At 41.3% G+C, this 15,653-nt stretch overlaps 1 protein-coding gene across 2 annotated transcripts in view; it reads left to right on the top strand.

Annotated features, from left to right (window-relative positions):
- Positions 1–15,653, top strand: part of USP18 (ubiquitin specific peptidase 18) — a 48,515-nt gene that overhangs the window by 5,801 nt on the left and 27,061 nt on the right. For both annotated transcript variants that reach the window (XR_011497213.1, XM_014854181.3), the window contains exons 2-4: positions 7,100–7,369; positions 8,718–8,814; positions 9,813–9,958. Coding sequence is in view for 1 of the 2 variants with exons in the window: in XM_014854181.3 (XP_014709667.1) it covers positions 7,207–7,369; positions 8,718–8,814; positions 9,813–9,958 (406 nt within the window). In the remaining variant the exon portion in view is untranslated. The remainder of the gene's footprint in view (positions 1–7,099; positions 7,370–8,717; positions 8,815–9,812; positions 9,959–15,653) is intronic.

Genomic DNA, 15,653 nt, shown 5'->3' with positions numbered 1-15,653 from the left:
GGGCAGGCAGATTGAGGCTTGGCTGGATCTGGGCCATAAGCTGGTGGCGTCAGGATTCTGTCTGTCTCACTCCATCTCTCGGCTCTGTTTCTTTTCGGTGGCTCTTTACTTTGGCTGGTGAGTTTTGTTCCTGTGGTGGAAAAGATGGTCTGATTTATGTCCTTGCAGCTTGAACCCCATCTAAGAAGTCTGGGTGCTGATTGTGATCAACCCTGATTGGGTCACGTGACCTTTGCTGAAGGAGCCACCATGAACACTCTGCAGCCAGGCCTGGGTCATGTGACCACCCTTTGAGCTGGGGAGTGGAACTGGGGGGTTGGGGTGAGTGCCACCCAGTCCTCATAGTCTGAAAATGGAGACAGTTTTTGCAAAGAAAAAGTGAGTCTGCTACCGAAAGGAGAGGCACTGGGCTGGCAGAAATGACGGCTGTCCACTGTTATCATTTTTGAAGTTATGATATGTGTTACCAAATCGGTGTCCAGGCTGGCTGTCGCAGTGTCCACCACTCCCAGTGGCCATGTGTGGAGTGCCAGGGCAGTGGGGTAAATATGAAAAGTTGGCTGCCGCTGCTAGACCTGGACTGATAGATTTCTGTTGTCCATAGCTACACAAGTAAGCAGCGTGAGGTTCTCACTAATGACTGCCTCAAATGGAAATACAGCAACCAGGAAACCATATACCTGTAGGGAGACTGATGCTGAGAGCGGTCTTCAGGAAACTCGTTGAAGACGGCCGCTCCGGGCTGGAACCCTTGCCCCGCCCGCCAGCCCTCAGCTGCCAGGGCTGCTGCATTCTTATTGTCTGGAGCAGCTTCTTGGCCTTTAATGCACATGTTGGACCTAGGAACCTTGTCAAAATGCAGGTTCCAATCCCGCAGGTCTGTGGGGCCCTGATATTCTGCCTTTTTAACAAGCTTTCAGGTGCTGCTGATGCTGCTGGTCCAGAGACCTGCCTTTCTTGTAGCAAGATGTTAGACCAGTGGTTTTCAATATTTTAAGAAAACAAAACAAAAAAATTCAGGACCCCACCCCCGTCAAGATAATAATTGTAATTTTAGTGTCTGTTAATTGAGAAAACACTGAAAATTACTGTGCATTTTGGAAAGCTTTTACATGACCTTATGTTTTTATAGTCATGACAGCATCTGCCTACCTTTTGGCACCTTTTGGCAGAACACTAAAGCTGAGTGTTAAAATCAATATTCAGTTACAGCTGAGGCCATCTGCGTCTCGCCTTTACTTAAACGCACAGCAATTCCAGCATCTTCGCTGGAGCTGAAGGACAGGAGGATGTTACAGCAGGTGTTGGATGAGAAATATTTGGATTCTCTAGAAGACTTTCTTGTAGCTACTTTTTCAGTAGGTTCCAGCAAACAAACTGCAGGCACTAAGTTCTGCAAACTGTAGGATTAAGGTTTTTTGGTGATTGTTACTGTTGGAGTGACCATCTAAGCACATGGTGTTTGCTGTTCCATAGTGTTTGAACATCTGAGTACCTGACAGAACAATTCCACCGTCTCTCTGGTGTCAGGTGGTGTGCGTGTCACTGATGCAGGGTGGTGGAGCTGCCCGCTGTCTTTCTCCTTTGGCCAGGACTTCTGTTCCATTCTCCTGTTCCATTCCTTCCTGAACACATACTGAAGGATGTGAACAGATCAATGTACGCAGGACAGGCTACATAATATGTGGGTCCCGTGGTAAAATAAAAACATGGGGCTCCTCGTTAAAAAATTGAGCATTTCAGGACTGCAGCAGGAGAACATTGAACCAAGCCCAGGCTCTTTTGAGTGCAGGTCTCTGTGCAGCTACACAGGTTGCACACTCAAGAAGCCAGTCCTGACTCCATGTTTGTGACTCCTAAACCATTCGTAGCCTTCGTCTTATTTGTCCCACTGTTGATGACAATTGTATGGCATTGACATTTTAAAAACTGGTTTTCCAGTCTATAAATATTTCTTCAGTCAGATTTGCGAGGAGAGAATCCTGGCTGAATTTGTCATTAATCCGCTATGTCGTTAAGTTTAAAAGAGACTCTGGTTGTTTCTGTCTGTTCAGATGCCTGATGTACGTGATATAGAAGTAGCACATTTAAAATGATCATTTTTTTTCTTCGCGTGCACAGCAGAATATAAGTCAGGAAAATTATTTTTAGGAACATGTTTTCCAGAGCAATTCTAGGATTCCTAGGAGTCATAGTTTGGGGCAACTCTCAAAAGTCGAGAGTTTCATTTCCAGCTAGTGAATGGAGTGATAACCTAAGGCAATCATTTGGATAACGGTTTTTAGCGCCATAAATAGACTAAACACTATGAAGAGCAGTGTGCTTGATCCGTTTGTGTAGTCTGCGATTTTTGAAGTTTGACTAGTCAGAACAAACTGTGTTGGGTATCTTGTTTTTCTCTAAGCTTTCTTCTTTTTTTCCAGATTTTTTATATTCTTTATTACAGCTGGATTGAATGATGATTTATTATTGATCTTTTAGTATATATGTTTGGAGTTTTTCCTCCTCATGATAATTTGAAGTGGTAAACTTGACGTTCTGCTTTTAATTCATCTTCACAAGATGTGAAGAATTTGCAAATAGGCTTTTTCTTGAAAAACTTATGACTTAATTGGGATTAAATAATTAAAACTTAAATATAATTCTTAAAGATTATCTTGTTTAATATTAGGAATGCTGGTATGCCAAACAATTTTATAAATATAGAATTGATACAGTCTTAACTCTATTATTTTAAATTACTTTTAAAATTTAAAAAATAGTTGTAAGCCCCCAAAATATAATATTCTTCATAAACGATTCAGCACATTTATTCTCTCTTTAATATATGTATTAATTTCAGTTGCTTTTTAAGATTTTTAAATAATAGTTTTATATGTAAAGTTAGTGGCCCAAACCATTCATTATTGCAGCATCTTACTTTTGCAGTGAAAATTATGTTTTTATATCTCAGCATATAAAATAGATGAGATTTTCTACCCTAAGTTACGTGTGGGATATTTGCAACTGGATAGGCAGATATATTAACTATTGGTCCAAGTGACCCCCCTTTTTGTTACACTGATTACATATGGTGGTGGCCAAAGCAATCACTTGGTCACGAACAAGCGCAGGGACCCCAGACATGCTGCTGAAGTGGGCGTTTGATTATTTGGCCTTTCAAAGGCTGGGGCCAGATTGGAAGCAGACGAGCAGATCTTGGCTAAGTAATGATGTCGAAGCCACACTTTGGGGCTTTCCTACCTCCTCTGAAAAATTTGAGTCTTGATACAACATTTAGAATGCATTTGGATGCAGTGCCACTTTCATTAAGTGCCCTGGCTGTAGATGAGAATGACTTATCTTTCCATATGATTTAGAGTTTTCATATTATGTCTTTTATTATTTGTTGTTTAATGTGTGGTCGTTTTTATTTACTTGGTATGCTGCGTGGCAGTTCTTCTTGAGCTCATTTCTACCTGGATATTCCTCGTATGTTTGACTAGGGGACAGTCATACCCAAACTCGGTTTGACTTCGGCCTTTCTCCCCCAGGAGGCAGTACAGTAAGAGCTTTTGGATGACACTTCTGCCCTTAAGGGCTCTTCATAACAGTCAGTTAAAACTGAGTGTTGTTGGGGAAAATCCACAAAGTGATTTTTAATTCAGATTTGTCATCAATTGTGTTGTCTCTGCCTTAGTGCTTGAGCTGCGCACGTGCTCCGCACAGGGAGAAGAGTGATTCTCTTCGGCCCATTTGAGACCCTGTCTGTTTTCCTCAGACCATTAGCCTTGACTCCACGTTCCAATTAATTATTTAACTAATGAATAATAAAATAAACATGTATGACACCCCTTCACCTCCAAACTAGAATATTCCTAGCAATAATCTGCTCTCCACTTGTCTCATCCCTCTGCCCTCCATCAGAAGTAATCACCTGATCTTTGTGATTTTCATTATTTATTTAAAAAGCTGTATCACATACACACACGTATCGATGCCTAAACAACATAATGTTCCATTTTCCTTCAGTTTGAATCTACAAAAAGAAATATTGTATATTGTCCTCCATGAATTGCTTTTTCAACTCAATATTATGTTTCTAAGATTCACGATATTGTGACATGTGCTGTCGTTCACTCAGATGTACTGATAAATATTATTTCATTGTGTAAATTTTTTACAGCTTATGCAGTCATTCCTCTGTGGATTGGGTTGAACACTTGGGTTGTTTCCATGTTTTTGCTATTATAAACAGTGCTGCTGGGAACATTTTTGTATATGTCTCCAGGGACACATATAGGAATTTCTCTTGGAATTTTTGGGTTGAAGTTAAGTGAATGTTTAACTTTACAACGTGATGCCAAATTGTTTTTCCAAGTGATTGTGCCATTTCACACCCTTTCCCTAGTAGTATATAAAAGATCCTTTTTATCCACATCCCCTCCAACACTGGGTTCAATCAGAATTCTTAATTGTTGCCGATTGAGTAGTGTAAAATGGTACTCATTGTGGTTAGGGTTTGCATTTCCCTGACTACTAGTGACCGGTTACTTTTTATAAAAATTAAAATTCTGGAACTTTTGCATTTTATTCCAGTCTTAGTTTGGATTCACCTCTGCGATTCTTACAGTCCTTTGCACACTGTTCCTTGCATCCTCCTTCCCCAGCCATGGATCTTTTTCACACATTACCTGCCTTGCCTCAAGATGCCCATTTTTTCAAACCATACTCTTTCCTTTTAAATAAACTCAGTTCCAGACTCACCTTTTCTATGAAACCTATCCTTGTAAACATCAGTGAACTTGGGTTACTTCATTTAAGCACTGTGTCCTGACATACCTCTCACACTGCTGGTCAGAGTATAAACTGGTGCAAGGCATTTAGCAACATATATTAAGAACCTTAAACTTTGTGCACTTCGTTTCTCCTAAACCTTGATTTAGCAGCTCATTGTGTCTGATGGGCAGATAAGTTAGAGGGCTGCAGATTTGTTTGCATGGGGACAGCAGGGAACAACTGAGGAAATCTTGCATGTATGCCCCTGAGTAGGAGAGAAGGGAGATGTAGAGAAGACAGTATGGTTTATGCTTCTCAGCTGAGACCTGGGGACCGGACCGAGAACCCTGGAGAGAGTGGCTGCAGGCAGAGGTTGAAGCCTTTTCCAAAGGGACTTGGTGAAACCAAAAGGCACAAGGCAGTGGGAGGAGCTGGGCCTGTATCCTGCTTCCGCATTCAGCCCCTACTTGGAGATACAAGGGGATCTTCGTGCATTGATTACTGTGTCTGGCAGTGCCCTGCGGGTACCCGGTGGACATTCACAGATGGGTAGTGGCAGGGTACAGTGGTTGTGACCTTGTTCCAAAACACATGAGAGACTCCTCCTAAAATTCCAGAACATGCTGGGGAGAGTGTACAGGTGGCTGAAGTCTGTGTTGTCAGGAGGAAGTAAAACACGAGGCGGCTTTGGATATTGTGGTCAATATGACCTCATTTATAGTTACCGTTTTGTTGTGTCCTTGGACCTTTGGTTTGCATGAGGAAAAATCAAACAGGTAGAGAAAAATTTTATGCCTAAAAATGTTCACTTCTGTATTTTTTATAATTGTAAAAAATTGTAAACAACCAGAGTATTCCACAATGTTTTGTTACTATATCAGGCATCAAAAAAAATTTATGAAGAGCTTATAATGACTTCTTCTTATAAGGTGAAAAGGGAAAAGCAGTACAGTATCAACCATGGCAAAAATACATAGGAAGAAAGATTGAGAAGATAGATGGTGGTTATCCCTAGGTCCTGGGATTATGAGTAATTTATATTTCCTTCATTATACATTTTTGCGATTTGCAAATTTTCTTCATAAGTTAGCATTATTTGAAAAATAATCTTAAACATTATAATAAAAATCTTAAAAGAAAAGTATTTTTTTCCTTGGAGGCCCTTTGTGTGTAAGGGGACCGTCTTCTCCAGAAACAGCCGTGAGTTCTCTTTCTGGCTGCTGTGGTAATTCTCTAGGAAACGTAGTTGAGTGGGACACATTTGAATGCTCCTACTTGAATTAAAATGAATATCTAGATGGAAGAATCACAGGCTTCAGGTTTGGAAGGGAAGTGAAAGATCCCAGCCCCCATTTACTGTTCAGTTCCTTTCTTCAGGGGCTGGCTCAGCCTCTGCTTCAACACCTCCAAGAGGGACAAATTTCAGCTGCTGGAGCTGGCTCCCTGGCCATGAGAAAGTTCCTATTTTCAGATGAAATCTCTTTGTAGTTTCACACAGTAGGGAATTTGAACCCCCCCCCCCCCCCCGCAAGCCCCAAAGACAAGAAGTCTCTGTCTGTGTCCCCTCCACATCGTGGCCTTTTAGCTGTGCGAACACGGCTGTTTTATTGCCTGTGGTACTCGGTCATTCATTCAGTGGTTGTTTATTGAATGCCTATCATGCACTGCACAAGGTGTAGTGGAAGTAGTTGAAAACACACAGTCCCTACCTTCCAGGTGCTCAGAGTTTAGGGTCTCAGGTCAGATGCTGAGAGTCTAAGATGTGCCTGTGGGAGGTTTATTGGGGAGTACCCTTGGGAACAACAGCTGGAATGGGTGAGCAAAGCAGGGATGGGCAGAGAGAAGAATTGAACTGCCAAACAGTTGCAACAGAGGCCTCGGCTCATCCTGAGCGGAGCTCTGGGGCTGGATGACCCTTCAGAGCTATTTCACCTTGAGGTAAGGCCTTTATCCCCGCTCGTTGTTCAGCCGCTGGATAGGGATTGGCTGGCTTTCTTCTCTGAGGTAAATTCCTGGAGAGGGACTCAGCTGGGAGCTGTTAACCACCAGCACTTCCCTCAGCCTGGGAGTGGCATCTGTCCCGCAGGAGGAGTCCGGGCGGTGCATCACCATCCACCACACGTGGAGAGACAGTTATTCCCCACATTAGAACATGAAGAGTCAATTATTTAAGTTGCTCTGTGTACAAAGTGCATGGGAGCATTGACAACACTCAGGCCCATCTGAGGAGCCCGGACAGGCTAACCCCCTCCAAGACTTGGCTCTTTGGAATCAGAACTGATCACATGAATATGCTTTCTCCCTTCTCTTATCCTTACCTACTTGCTGTGTGTTTCCACAGAGGTCCCACCAAGGCTGGCTCCTGTGAGCTCTTCTTGGAAGTGAGGTCGTGCAGTCCTAAAGACACGCCGGGCAGCTGGCGGCCTGGGGATTTTGGAGTGGTCACTAATGGGCAAGGTGTTTGGTGTTCCTGAAGATACTTGCTGGTCAGTCCTGGCTGAGTCTCAGCATTGTGCGGCAGAAGCCGTCGAGAAGAAGGCAGAAGACAGCAACATGAAGAAGAAGCGGGAGCGGCTAAGAGAATGGTTCAGTGCCTGGGACTGCCCTCATGGTCATTAGATCCCTCCTATTTTTCTCTTTTTGACTGCGTAGAAATGCTTCACTCACTCACTGTACTCTGGAACAGTAGAGCTTTGTGGCTAACGACTTCTGATCTCTTGTGCCTCCCTTTCTGTATCTGTAATGTGGGAATAATCATAGTACTGAGGGCAGAGGGTTGTTAGGAGGAATGAATGAGATAATCCATGGAAACTGCTTCAAACCAATGCTTGGCATGGAGCAGCTCTCAGGATCATCTCCCGTTTTTAGTGCCTGTGTGTCTAGGGGCCCAGAGCTTCTGCTGATTGGGGAGGAGAAATCCGCACTTACCTGCTGCCCTGGATCTTTCCGTTCTTGTTACCCTGTCTTGTATGCACCACAAGCCTTTTCCCCATGAGCTCTGGGATTAGTGGTACTCCCTTCCTCTTAAATAACTCATCTCGTGGAGTGTGCTGGCCCAGGGCTGGGCTGGGAAAGGAGAGGCTGGTTGCTGGTGGGTCAGAGAATTGCTATCTTTTGGTTTTCTCATGTCCTCATCAGTTCCTTCTAGTTTCCAGCCTCTTGGGGTGAGTTTAGATTAGCGGATTGCCTCAGAAGCTTTCTTTTGATTTCCTCCAGCTATGTGGTGGGGCCTGGGCAGGGGCCTTTCCACTGGAGTCCAAAATAGACCAGCTGGGACATTCCTCTTATCCCCGAGCCCCGTAGATGCCCATTCTGACTCAACTCTGAGAGGAGCGTTTTGAATGAGAACTCATAATTCTCCCAGTTATGCTTTCTGTAATGTTTTTTTCTTTTCCTTTGCTCTTACAACAAATCTTGTACTACTCATTTGACAATGAGTAATATGCTTTCTTGTGACGTCTCTTGTTTCCTAATGGACTGTTAAAACTTCTACTGCTATTTTGCTTTTCAGAGGCTCGTGCTTTCTCTCTCTTCTCCAATTTGTTTGCAAGCTCCTTAGTGAATTCTTTGTACCTCTGAGAATACAGGATTTCATGTCCTTAGTAGATTCTAGAAAAACATTTTTTTTTAAAGATTGGCACCTTAGCTAACAGCTGTTGCCAATCTTCTTCTTCTTCTTTTTTTCTTCTTCTTCTCCCCAAAGCCTCCCAGTACGTAGTTGTATATTCCAGTTGTAAGTGCCTCTGGCTGTGCTATGTGGGACGCCGCCTCAGCATGGCCTGATGAGTGGTGCCGTGTCCGCGCCCAGCATCTGAACCGGCGAAACACCGGGGCCGCCGAAGCGGAGTGCGTGAACTCAACCACTCGGCCACGGGGCTGACTCCTAGAAAAACATTTGATTTTTGTTAAATCCCTTAGGTAGGCCTTGCCCTCAGTGTTTTGTTCTCTTCTCTTTATAGGCCCGGTTGGTTTACACAACATTGGACAGACCTGCTGCCTTAACTCCCTGCTTCAGGTATTGATCATGAACGTGGGCTTCACCAAGATATTGAAGCGGTAAGACTGTTATTCATGCTGAGAAACATTTATAGTATTTTCTGTTTTCAAATATTCAGTTGTTCACAGTGACTTGGAGTTTTAGAAGTCTTCTTTCAAAAGTTGCCAGAGAAAAGATCTTGTTGTCCCCATCTGGACTGCCCATTATTATCACCTAAGAAGTTTAAAAAAACATAAATGCCTAGTCCCACCCCCAGGCGTTTGGTTTCAGTTAGTCTAGGGTGGGGCCCAGGCCTTGGTACTTCTAAAAAGACTCCCCAAGTGATTTTAAAGTGCAGCCAGGCCTGCCAGCCAGTGATTTGGTTAGAAGGAAGTTGGGACTAGACCGGTGTCAAAGGAGGAGTAAATCAAGGGTAGGTCCACGGCTCTCTCCATTTTTTCCTCAAACAAAACACATTAACACACACATATGTACTTTGCGTATATCTACATATATATATAAATGCACACACATGTATGCTTTATCACACATCCTTTTCTGCCCTGTGCGTTCTCCTTTTTCCCTTCCATTGGCGTGGGCAATTGAGAGATGCCTATAATTTAATAAATCATTACCAGAGTACACTGGCATTGCTGCATGTTGCTCTTTCTTCCCAGGACCGAGACCAGTATTTCCTTTTCACCTTGGAGTGCTTCGGGCTGGCCATTTTGCCCTGGACCCGCGACCTCCAGCATGTGTCCTTCACTTTAGTGTGCTTGTTGGGCGGGAGAGGAGGGCAGGCAGCAGTGGAGCTTTTCTCTTCCTTTGGGGTGTGCTCTCTCTAGCCAGTTTGCCAGCATGGTGGTTCTCAACCTTATCTGTACATTTGAATCATCAGGGGAACTTAAAAATCTTGCTAACTGGGCCCCACCTCCGGAAATTCTGATGCAGTTAGTCTGCAGACCTGGAGACTGGTGTGGACGTGGTGATCTGTGAGCGTTCCCCCAGGTGATTGCGGTGTGCACCCAGCATGGAGAACCATGGGCTAAGCAGGTTCCTGCTTGTTCTTGCTCCGCAGGATAACAGTGCCAAGGGGAGCAGAAGAGCAGAGGAGGAGCGTCCCCTTCCAGCTGCTCTTGTTGCTGGAGAAGATGCAGGACAGCCGACAGAAAGCAGTGCAACCCATGGAGCTCGCCTACTGTCTCCAGAAGTACAAAGTACCCTGTGAGACAGTCCTCCCAGCTCTGACCCCTGGCCTAGGGCCCCGAGGAGGGTGGGAGCTTGAGAAAGGGTAGGCAGAGGGGGAGGGACGGGGACTAGTGGTCATGGGCGAACGAGAAGGAAGTTAGGTAGATGGCGGACCCCTTGTATTGGAGACATTTGTATAGATCTGAAATGTTTTAAAGAGCCCGCATTTTTACAGGTGCAGAATTGGTATTATTTGTGCACATACTACTTTCACACTCACTCTTTTTTTGCGTCTCAGTAGAGTAAGCCTAAGAGTCTCCTCAAAGCTGATTCAGTTTCAGGTAAAGAATCTGAGGAAAACAGAACATAGCATTAATAAGGAGAAACCATGTTCTGCAAAAGAATACTTATAAATGCGTTAGTTTTTTTAAAAACAGCTTTATTGAGATGTCTGTCACATACTATAAAATTCACCCACTGAAAAATGTACAGTGGCCAGCCCAGTGGTGTAGTGGTTAAGTTCACACGCTCTGCTTTGGTGGCCCGGGGTTCGTGGGGCCTGGGGTTCATGGGTTCGGATTCTGATGCGGACCCAGCACACCACTCATCAAGACATGCTGTGGTGGCATCCCAGATACGAAATAAAGGAAGATTGGCACAGATGTTAGCTCAGGGCCAATCTTCCTCACCAAAAAAAAAAAAAAAAAAAACAAAAAACAAAGAAAAATGTACAGTTAAGAGTTTTTAGTGTATTCACAGAGTTGTGCAATCATCCTCACAATCTAATTTTGGAGCATCTTCATTACCCCCAAAAGAAACCCCATATCCATTAGCAGTCCCTCACCATTCTTCTAAATTTTATAATTTTAGCTCTTACGTTTAAATCTGTGTTTCATTTTGAGTTAATTTTTGTGAATGGTGTGAGGTAGGTGTCCAGCTGCATTCTTTTGCATCTTGGCATCCAGTTGTTCCAGTACCATTTCGTGAAGACTGTTCTTTCCCCATTGAAGCATTTTGGTACTCTTATCAAAAATCAATTGACCATAAAAGTAGTTGTTTATTTCTGGACTCACATTCTATTTCATTGATCTTTATGTCTGTCCTTAAGCCAGAACCATACTGTCTTGATTACTGTAGCTTTGTAGTAAGTTTTGATATTAGAAAATGTGAGTCCTCCAATTTCATTCTTTTTCAATATTGTTTTGGCTCCCTGGCATTTCCATACAAATTTTAGGACCACCTTGTCAGTTTCTGCAAAAAAGCTAGCTGGGATTTTGATAGTGATGGCATTGAATCTGTGGATTAATTTGGGGAGTATTGCCATCTTAACACTAAGTCTTCAGAACCATAAATATGGAATGCCTTTCAGTTTATTTGGGTCTTTTTAAATTTCTTTCAAAAATGGTTTGTAGTTTCAGTGTACAAGTCTTGCACTTCTTTTGCTAAATTTATTAATGTGTTTTTTGATACTATTGTAAATGGAATTCTTTTCTTAATTTTATCTTTAGGTTGTTATTGCTAGTTTATAAAATACGTGTGGTTTTTGTATATTGGTCTTATATCCACAATCTCCCTGAACTAATTTATTAGTTCTAATAATTCTTTTAGTAGATTCCTTAGGATATTTTATATACAAGATCATGTCATCTGCAAATAGAGGTGATTTTACCTCTTCCTTCCCAGTCTGGATGCCTTTTTATTTCCTTTTTGTGCCCAGTTGTTCTGGCTAGAATCTCCAATATGCTGTTGAATAGAAGTGGCAAGAACAGATATCCTTGTCTTGTTCCTGATCTTATAAAAGCATTGAGTGTTTCATACCTACGTGTGATGTCAGCTTTCATAGATGGCTTTTATCAAGTTGAGGAAGCTCTGTTCTGTTCCTATTTTGCTGAGTGTTTTTGTTAGGAAAGAGTGGTATTTTGTCAATGCTTTTCTGCATCAATTGAGATGATCATGTGGCTTTTGTCCTTTATTAATATGTTTTGTTACATTGATTTTTTTATTGAGATAACATTGGTTTGTAACACTATAAATTTCACATGTGCATCATTATATTTTGACTTCTGTATAGACTACATCATGTTGACCACCAAAAGTCTAGTTTCCATCTATCACTGTACAGATGTCCCTCTTTACCCCTTTTGTCTTCCTCCCTCTCCTCTTCCCCTCTGATAACCACCAATCTGTTCTCTGTATATATCTGTTTGTTACTGTTTTTTTAAAATCTTCCATATGAGTGAAATTATCCAGTATTTGTTTTTCTCTGTTTGACTTATTTCTCTTAGCCTAATACTTTCAAGGTCCATCCATGTTGTTGCAAATGGCAGGATTTCATCTTTTTTATGGCTGAGTAGTATTCCATTGTGTGTGTGTGTGTGTGTGTGTGTGTGTGTGCGTGCGTGTGTGTGTGTGAAGTGATATGTCATTGTGGTTTTGATTTGCATTTCCCTGATGATTAGTGATGTTGAACATCTTTTCATGTGCCTGTTGGCCATCTATATATCTTCTTTGGAAAAATGTTCAGATCTTCTGCCCATTTTTTAATACTTTCATTTTGTTGTTGTTGTTGTTGTTGAGTTGTTTGAGTTCTTTATATATTTTGGATATTAACCCCTTACGGGATATATGATTTACAGACATCTTCTCCCAATCAGTAGGTTGTCTTTCATTTTTTTGATAGTTTCCTTTGCAATGTGGAAGCTTTTTAGTCTGATGTAGTCCTAATTGTTTATTTTTCCTTTTCTTGCCCTTGCCTGAGTAGACAAGGTATTCAAAAAGATACTGCTAAGACTGATGTCAAAGAGGATACTTCCTATGTTTTCTTCTAGGAGTTTTAATGGTTTCAGGGCTTACATTCAAGTGTTCTGAGTTAATTTTGTGTATGAGGAGTTAAGTTTTGTGTACGATGTAAGATACAGTGCCCCACTTTCATTATTTTGCTTGTGGCTGTCCAGTTTTCCCAACACCATTTATTGAAGAGGGTTTTCTTTCTTCGTTGTATGTTTTTGGCTCCTTTGTTGAAAATTAGCTGTCTGTATATGTGTGGGATTATTTATGGGCTCTCAATTCTGTTCCATTGCCCTGTGTGTCTGTTTTTCTGCCACTACCATGCTGTTTTGATTACAACAGCTCTGTAGTGTACTTTGAAATCTGGAAGCGTGATGCCTCCAACTTTGTTCTTGTTTTTTTTTTTCAGAATTGCTTTGGCTATTCCGGGCCTTTTGTTGTTCCATATAAATTTTAGATTCTTTGTTCTATTTCCATAAAAAAATGTCATTGGAATTTTGATAGAATTGCATTGAAACTGTAGATTGCTTCAGGTAATGTGGACATTTTAACTATATTAATTTTTTTAATCCATGAGCATGGAATATCTTTACATTTCCTTGTGTCTTCTTTGATTTCTTTCAACAATGTCTTATAGTTTTCAGTGTATAGGTCTTTCACCTCCTTGGTTACATTTGCTCCTAGGTATTTTATTATTTTTGTTGAGATTGTAAATGGGGTTGTATTCTTGATTTTTCTTTAGCTAGTAGTGTATAGAATTGCAACTGATTTTTGTGTGTTGATTTTGTACCCTGTAACTTTACTGTATTTGTTTATCATTTCTAAAAGTTTTTCTATGGATTCTTTAGGATTTTCTGTATATAAAGATATGTCATCTGCAAATAGTGACAGTTTTACTTCTTCCTTTCCAGTTTGGGTAGCTTTTATTTCTTTTTCTGCCTAATTGCTCTGGCTAGGACTTCCAATACTATGCTGAATAGGAGTGGTGAGAGTGGGCATCCTTGCCTGGTTCCTGTTCTTAGAGGGATGGCTTTGAGTTTTTCACCACTGAGTATGCTGTTAGCTGTGGGTATGTCATATATGGCCTTTATTATGTTGAGGTGCTTTCTTTCTATACCCATTTCATTCAGAGTTTTTATCATAAATGGATGCTGAATCTTGTCAAATGTTTTCTCTGCATCTGTTGAGATGATCATGTGATTTTTGTTCTTAATTTTGTTAATGTGGTGTATCACTTGATTGATTTGCAAATGTTTAACCATCCTTTCATCCCTGGATTAAATCCTATTTGATTGTGGTATGTGGTCCTTTTAATGTAGTGTTGTATTCAATTTGCTAGTATTTTGTTGAGAATTTTTGCATCTATGTTCATCAGTGACATTGGCCTGTAAGTTTCTTTTTTTACATTGTTCATTTAAGATGGATGTTTCCTTGTTGACTTTTTGTCTGGATGTTCTATCCATTGATGTAAGTGGAGTGTTAAATTCCTCTATTAATATTGTGTTGTCAGTTCTCCCTTAGGTCTGTTAATAGTTGCTTTATATACTTTGGTGCTCCTGTGTTAGGTGCATATATATTAATAAATGTTATGGCTTGTTGATGGATTGTCCCTTTTATTGTTACATAATGTCCATCTTTGTCTCTTGTCTTTTTTGGCTTGAAGTCTATTTTTTCTGTATAAGTATGGTAGTACCCACTAGTTTTTGGTTGCTATTTGCTTGGAGTATCATCTTCTGTCCTTTGGCTCTGAGCCGATGTTTGCGTTTGGAGCTGAGATGGTCTTCTGGAGGCAGCATATCAGTGGGTCTTATTTTTTTAATCCACCCAGCCATTCTGTGTCTTTTGATTGGTGAATCAATCCATTTCATTTAGGGTGATTATTGATATAAGAGGGCTTAATACTGCCATTTTATCTTTTGTTTTCTGGTTGCTCTATGTTTCCATTGCTTCTTTTTCCTTGTGTTTCTGCCTGCCATTTCAGTTTGGTGTTTTCTGTGATGTGTTTCTCAGGTTTCTCTTTGTTTATGTTTTGTGACTCTGCTCTGAGTTTTTGTTATGTGGTTACCATGAGGTTTGTATAAAAGGTCTCATAGATAAGATAGTGCTTTTTCTGCTGATAACATCTTATCTCCATTAGCCTATGCAGATTCCACCCTTTTCTTCTTCCCCTTCTATGTTTTTGGGGTTGCAAATTTATCCCTTTTTTTGTGAACACATTATCAAACTGAAGTGGTTATACTTCCTTTTTTTTTGGTGAGGAAGATTGTCTCTGAGCTAACATCTGTGCCAATCTTTCCTCTATTTTGTATGAGGGACACTGCCACAGCATGGCTTGATGAGTGGTGCATAGGTCTGTGCCTGGGATCTGAACCTGCAAACCCTGGGCCGCCAAAGCAGAGTGTGCAAACTATGCCACTGGGCTGGTCCCGGTTATAGTTCTTTTTAATGCTTTATCTTCATTTAACTTTTATGTTATAATTAAGTGTTTACTAACCTTTTCTGATAGAGAGTTGCGATTTGCTGATTCTGCCTTGCTCAAGCTTTATAAAGCTTTGCCTTTCTTTTTCAGTCTTAGGAGGGCTCCTTTCAACGTCTCTTGTAAGGCAGGTCAAGTGGCAATGACCTGCCTCAGGTTTTGTTTGTCTTGGAAGGCCTTTATTTCTCCTTCATATCTGAAGGATAACTTTGCTGGATTGAATATTCTTGGCTGACAGTTTTTGTCTTTCAATATTTTGAATATATCATTCTACTCTCCTAGGCTATAGAGTTTCTGCTGAGAAATCTGCTTCTAACCTAATGGGGGTTCTCTTGTAGGTTATTGTACCCCACCCCCCCAGGCTGCCTTTAATATTCTTTCTTTGTCATTAACTTTTGACAGTGTTATTTTCATGTGTCTTAAAGAAGGTCTTTTTGTGTTGTGATGGTTGGGTGTTCTGTTGGCTTC

Source organism: Equus asinus, chromosome 22 (assembly GCF_041296235.1).
Source record: "Equus asinus isolate D_3611 breed Donkey chromosome 22, EquAss-T2T_v2, whole genome shotgun sequence".
Lineage (NCBI taxonomy): Eukaryota > Metazoa > Chordata > Mammalia > Perissodactyla > Equidae > Equus > Equus asinus.
This window is presented reverse-complemented; position numbering and strand designations above follow the sequence as displayed.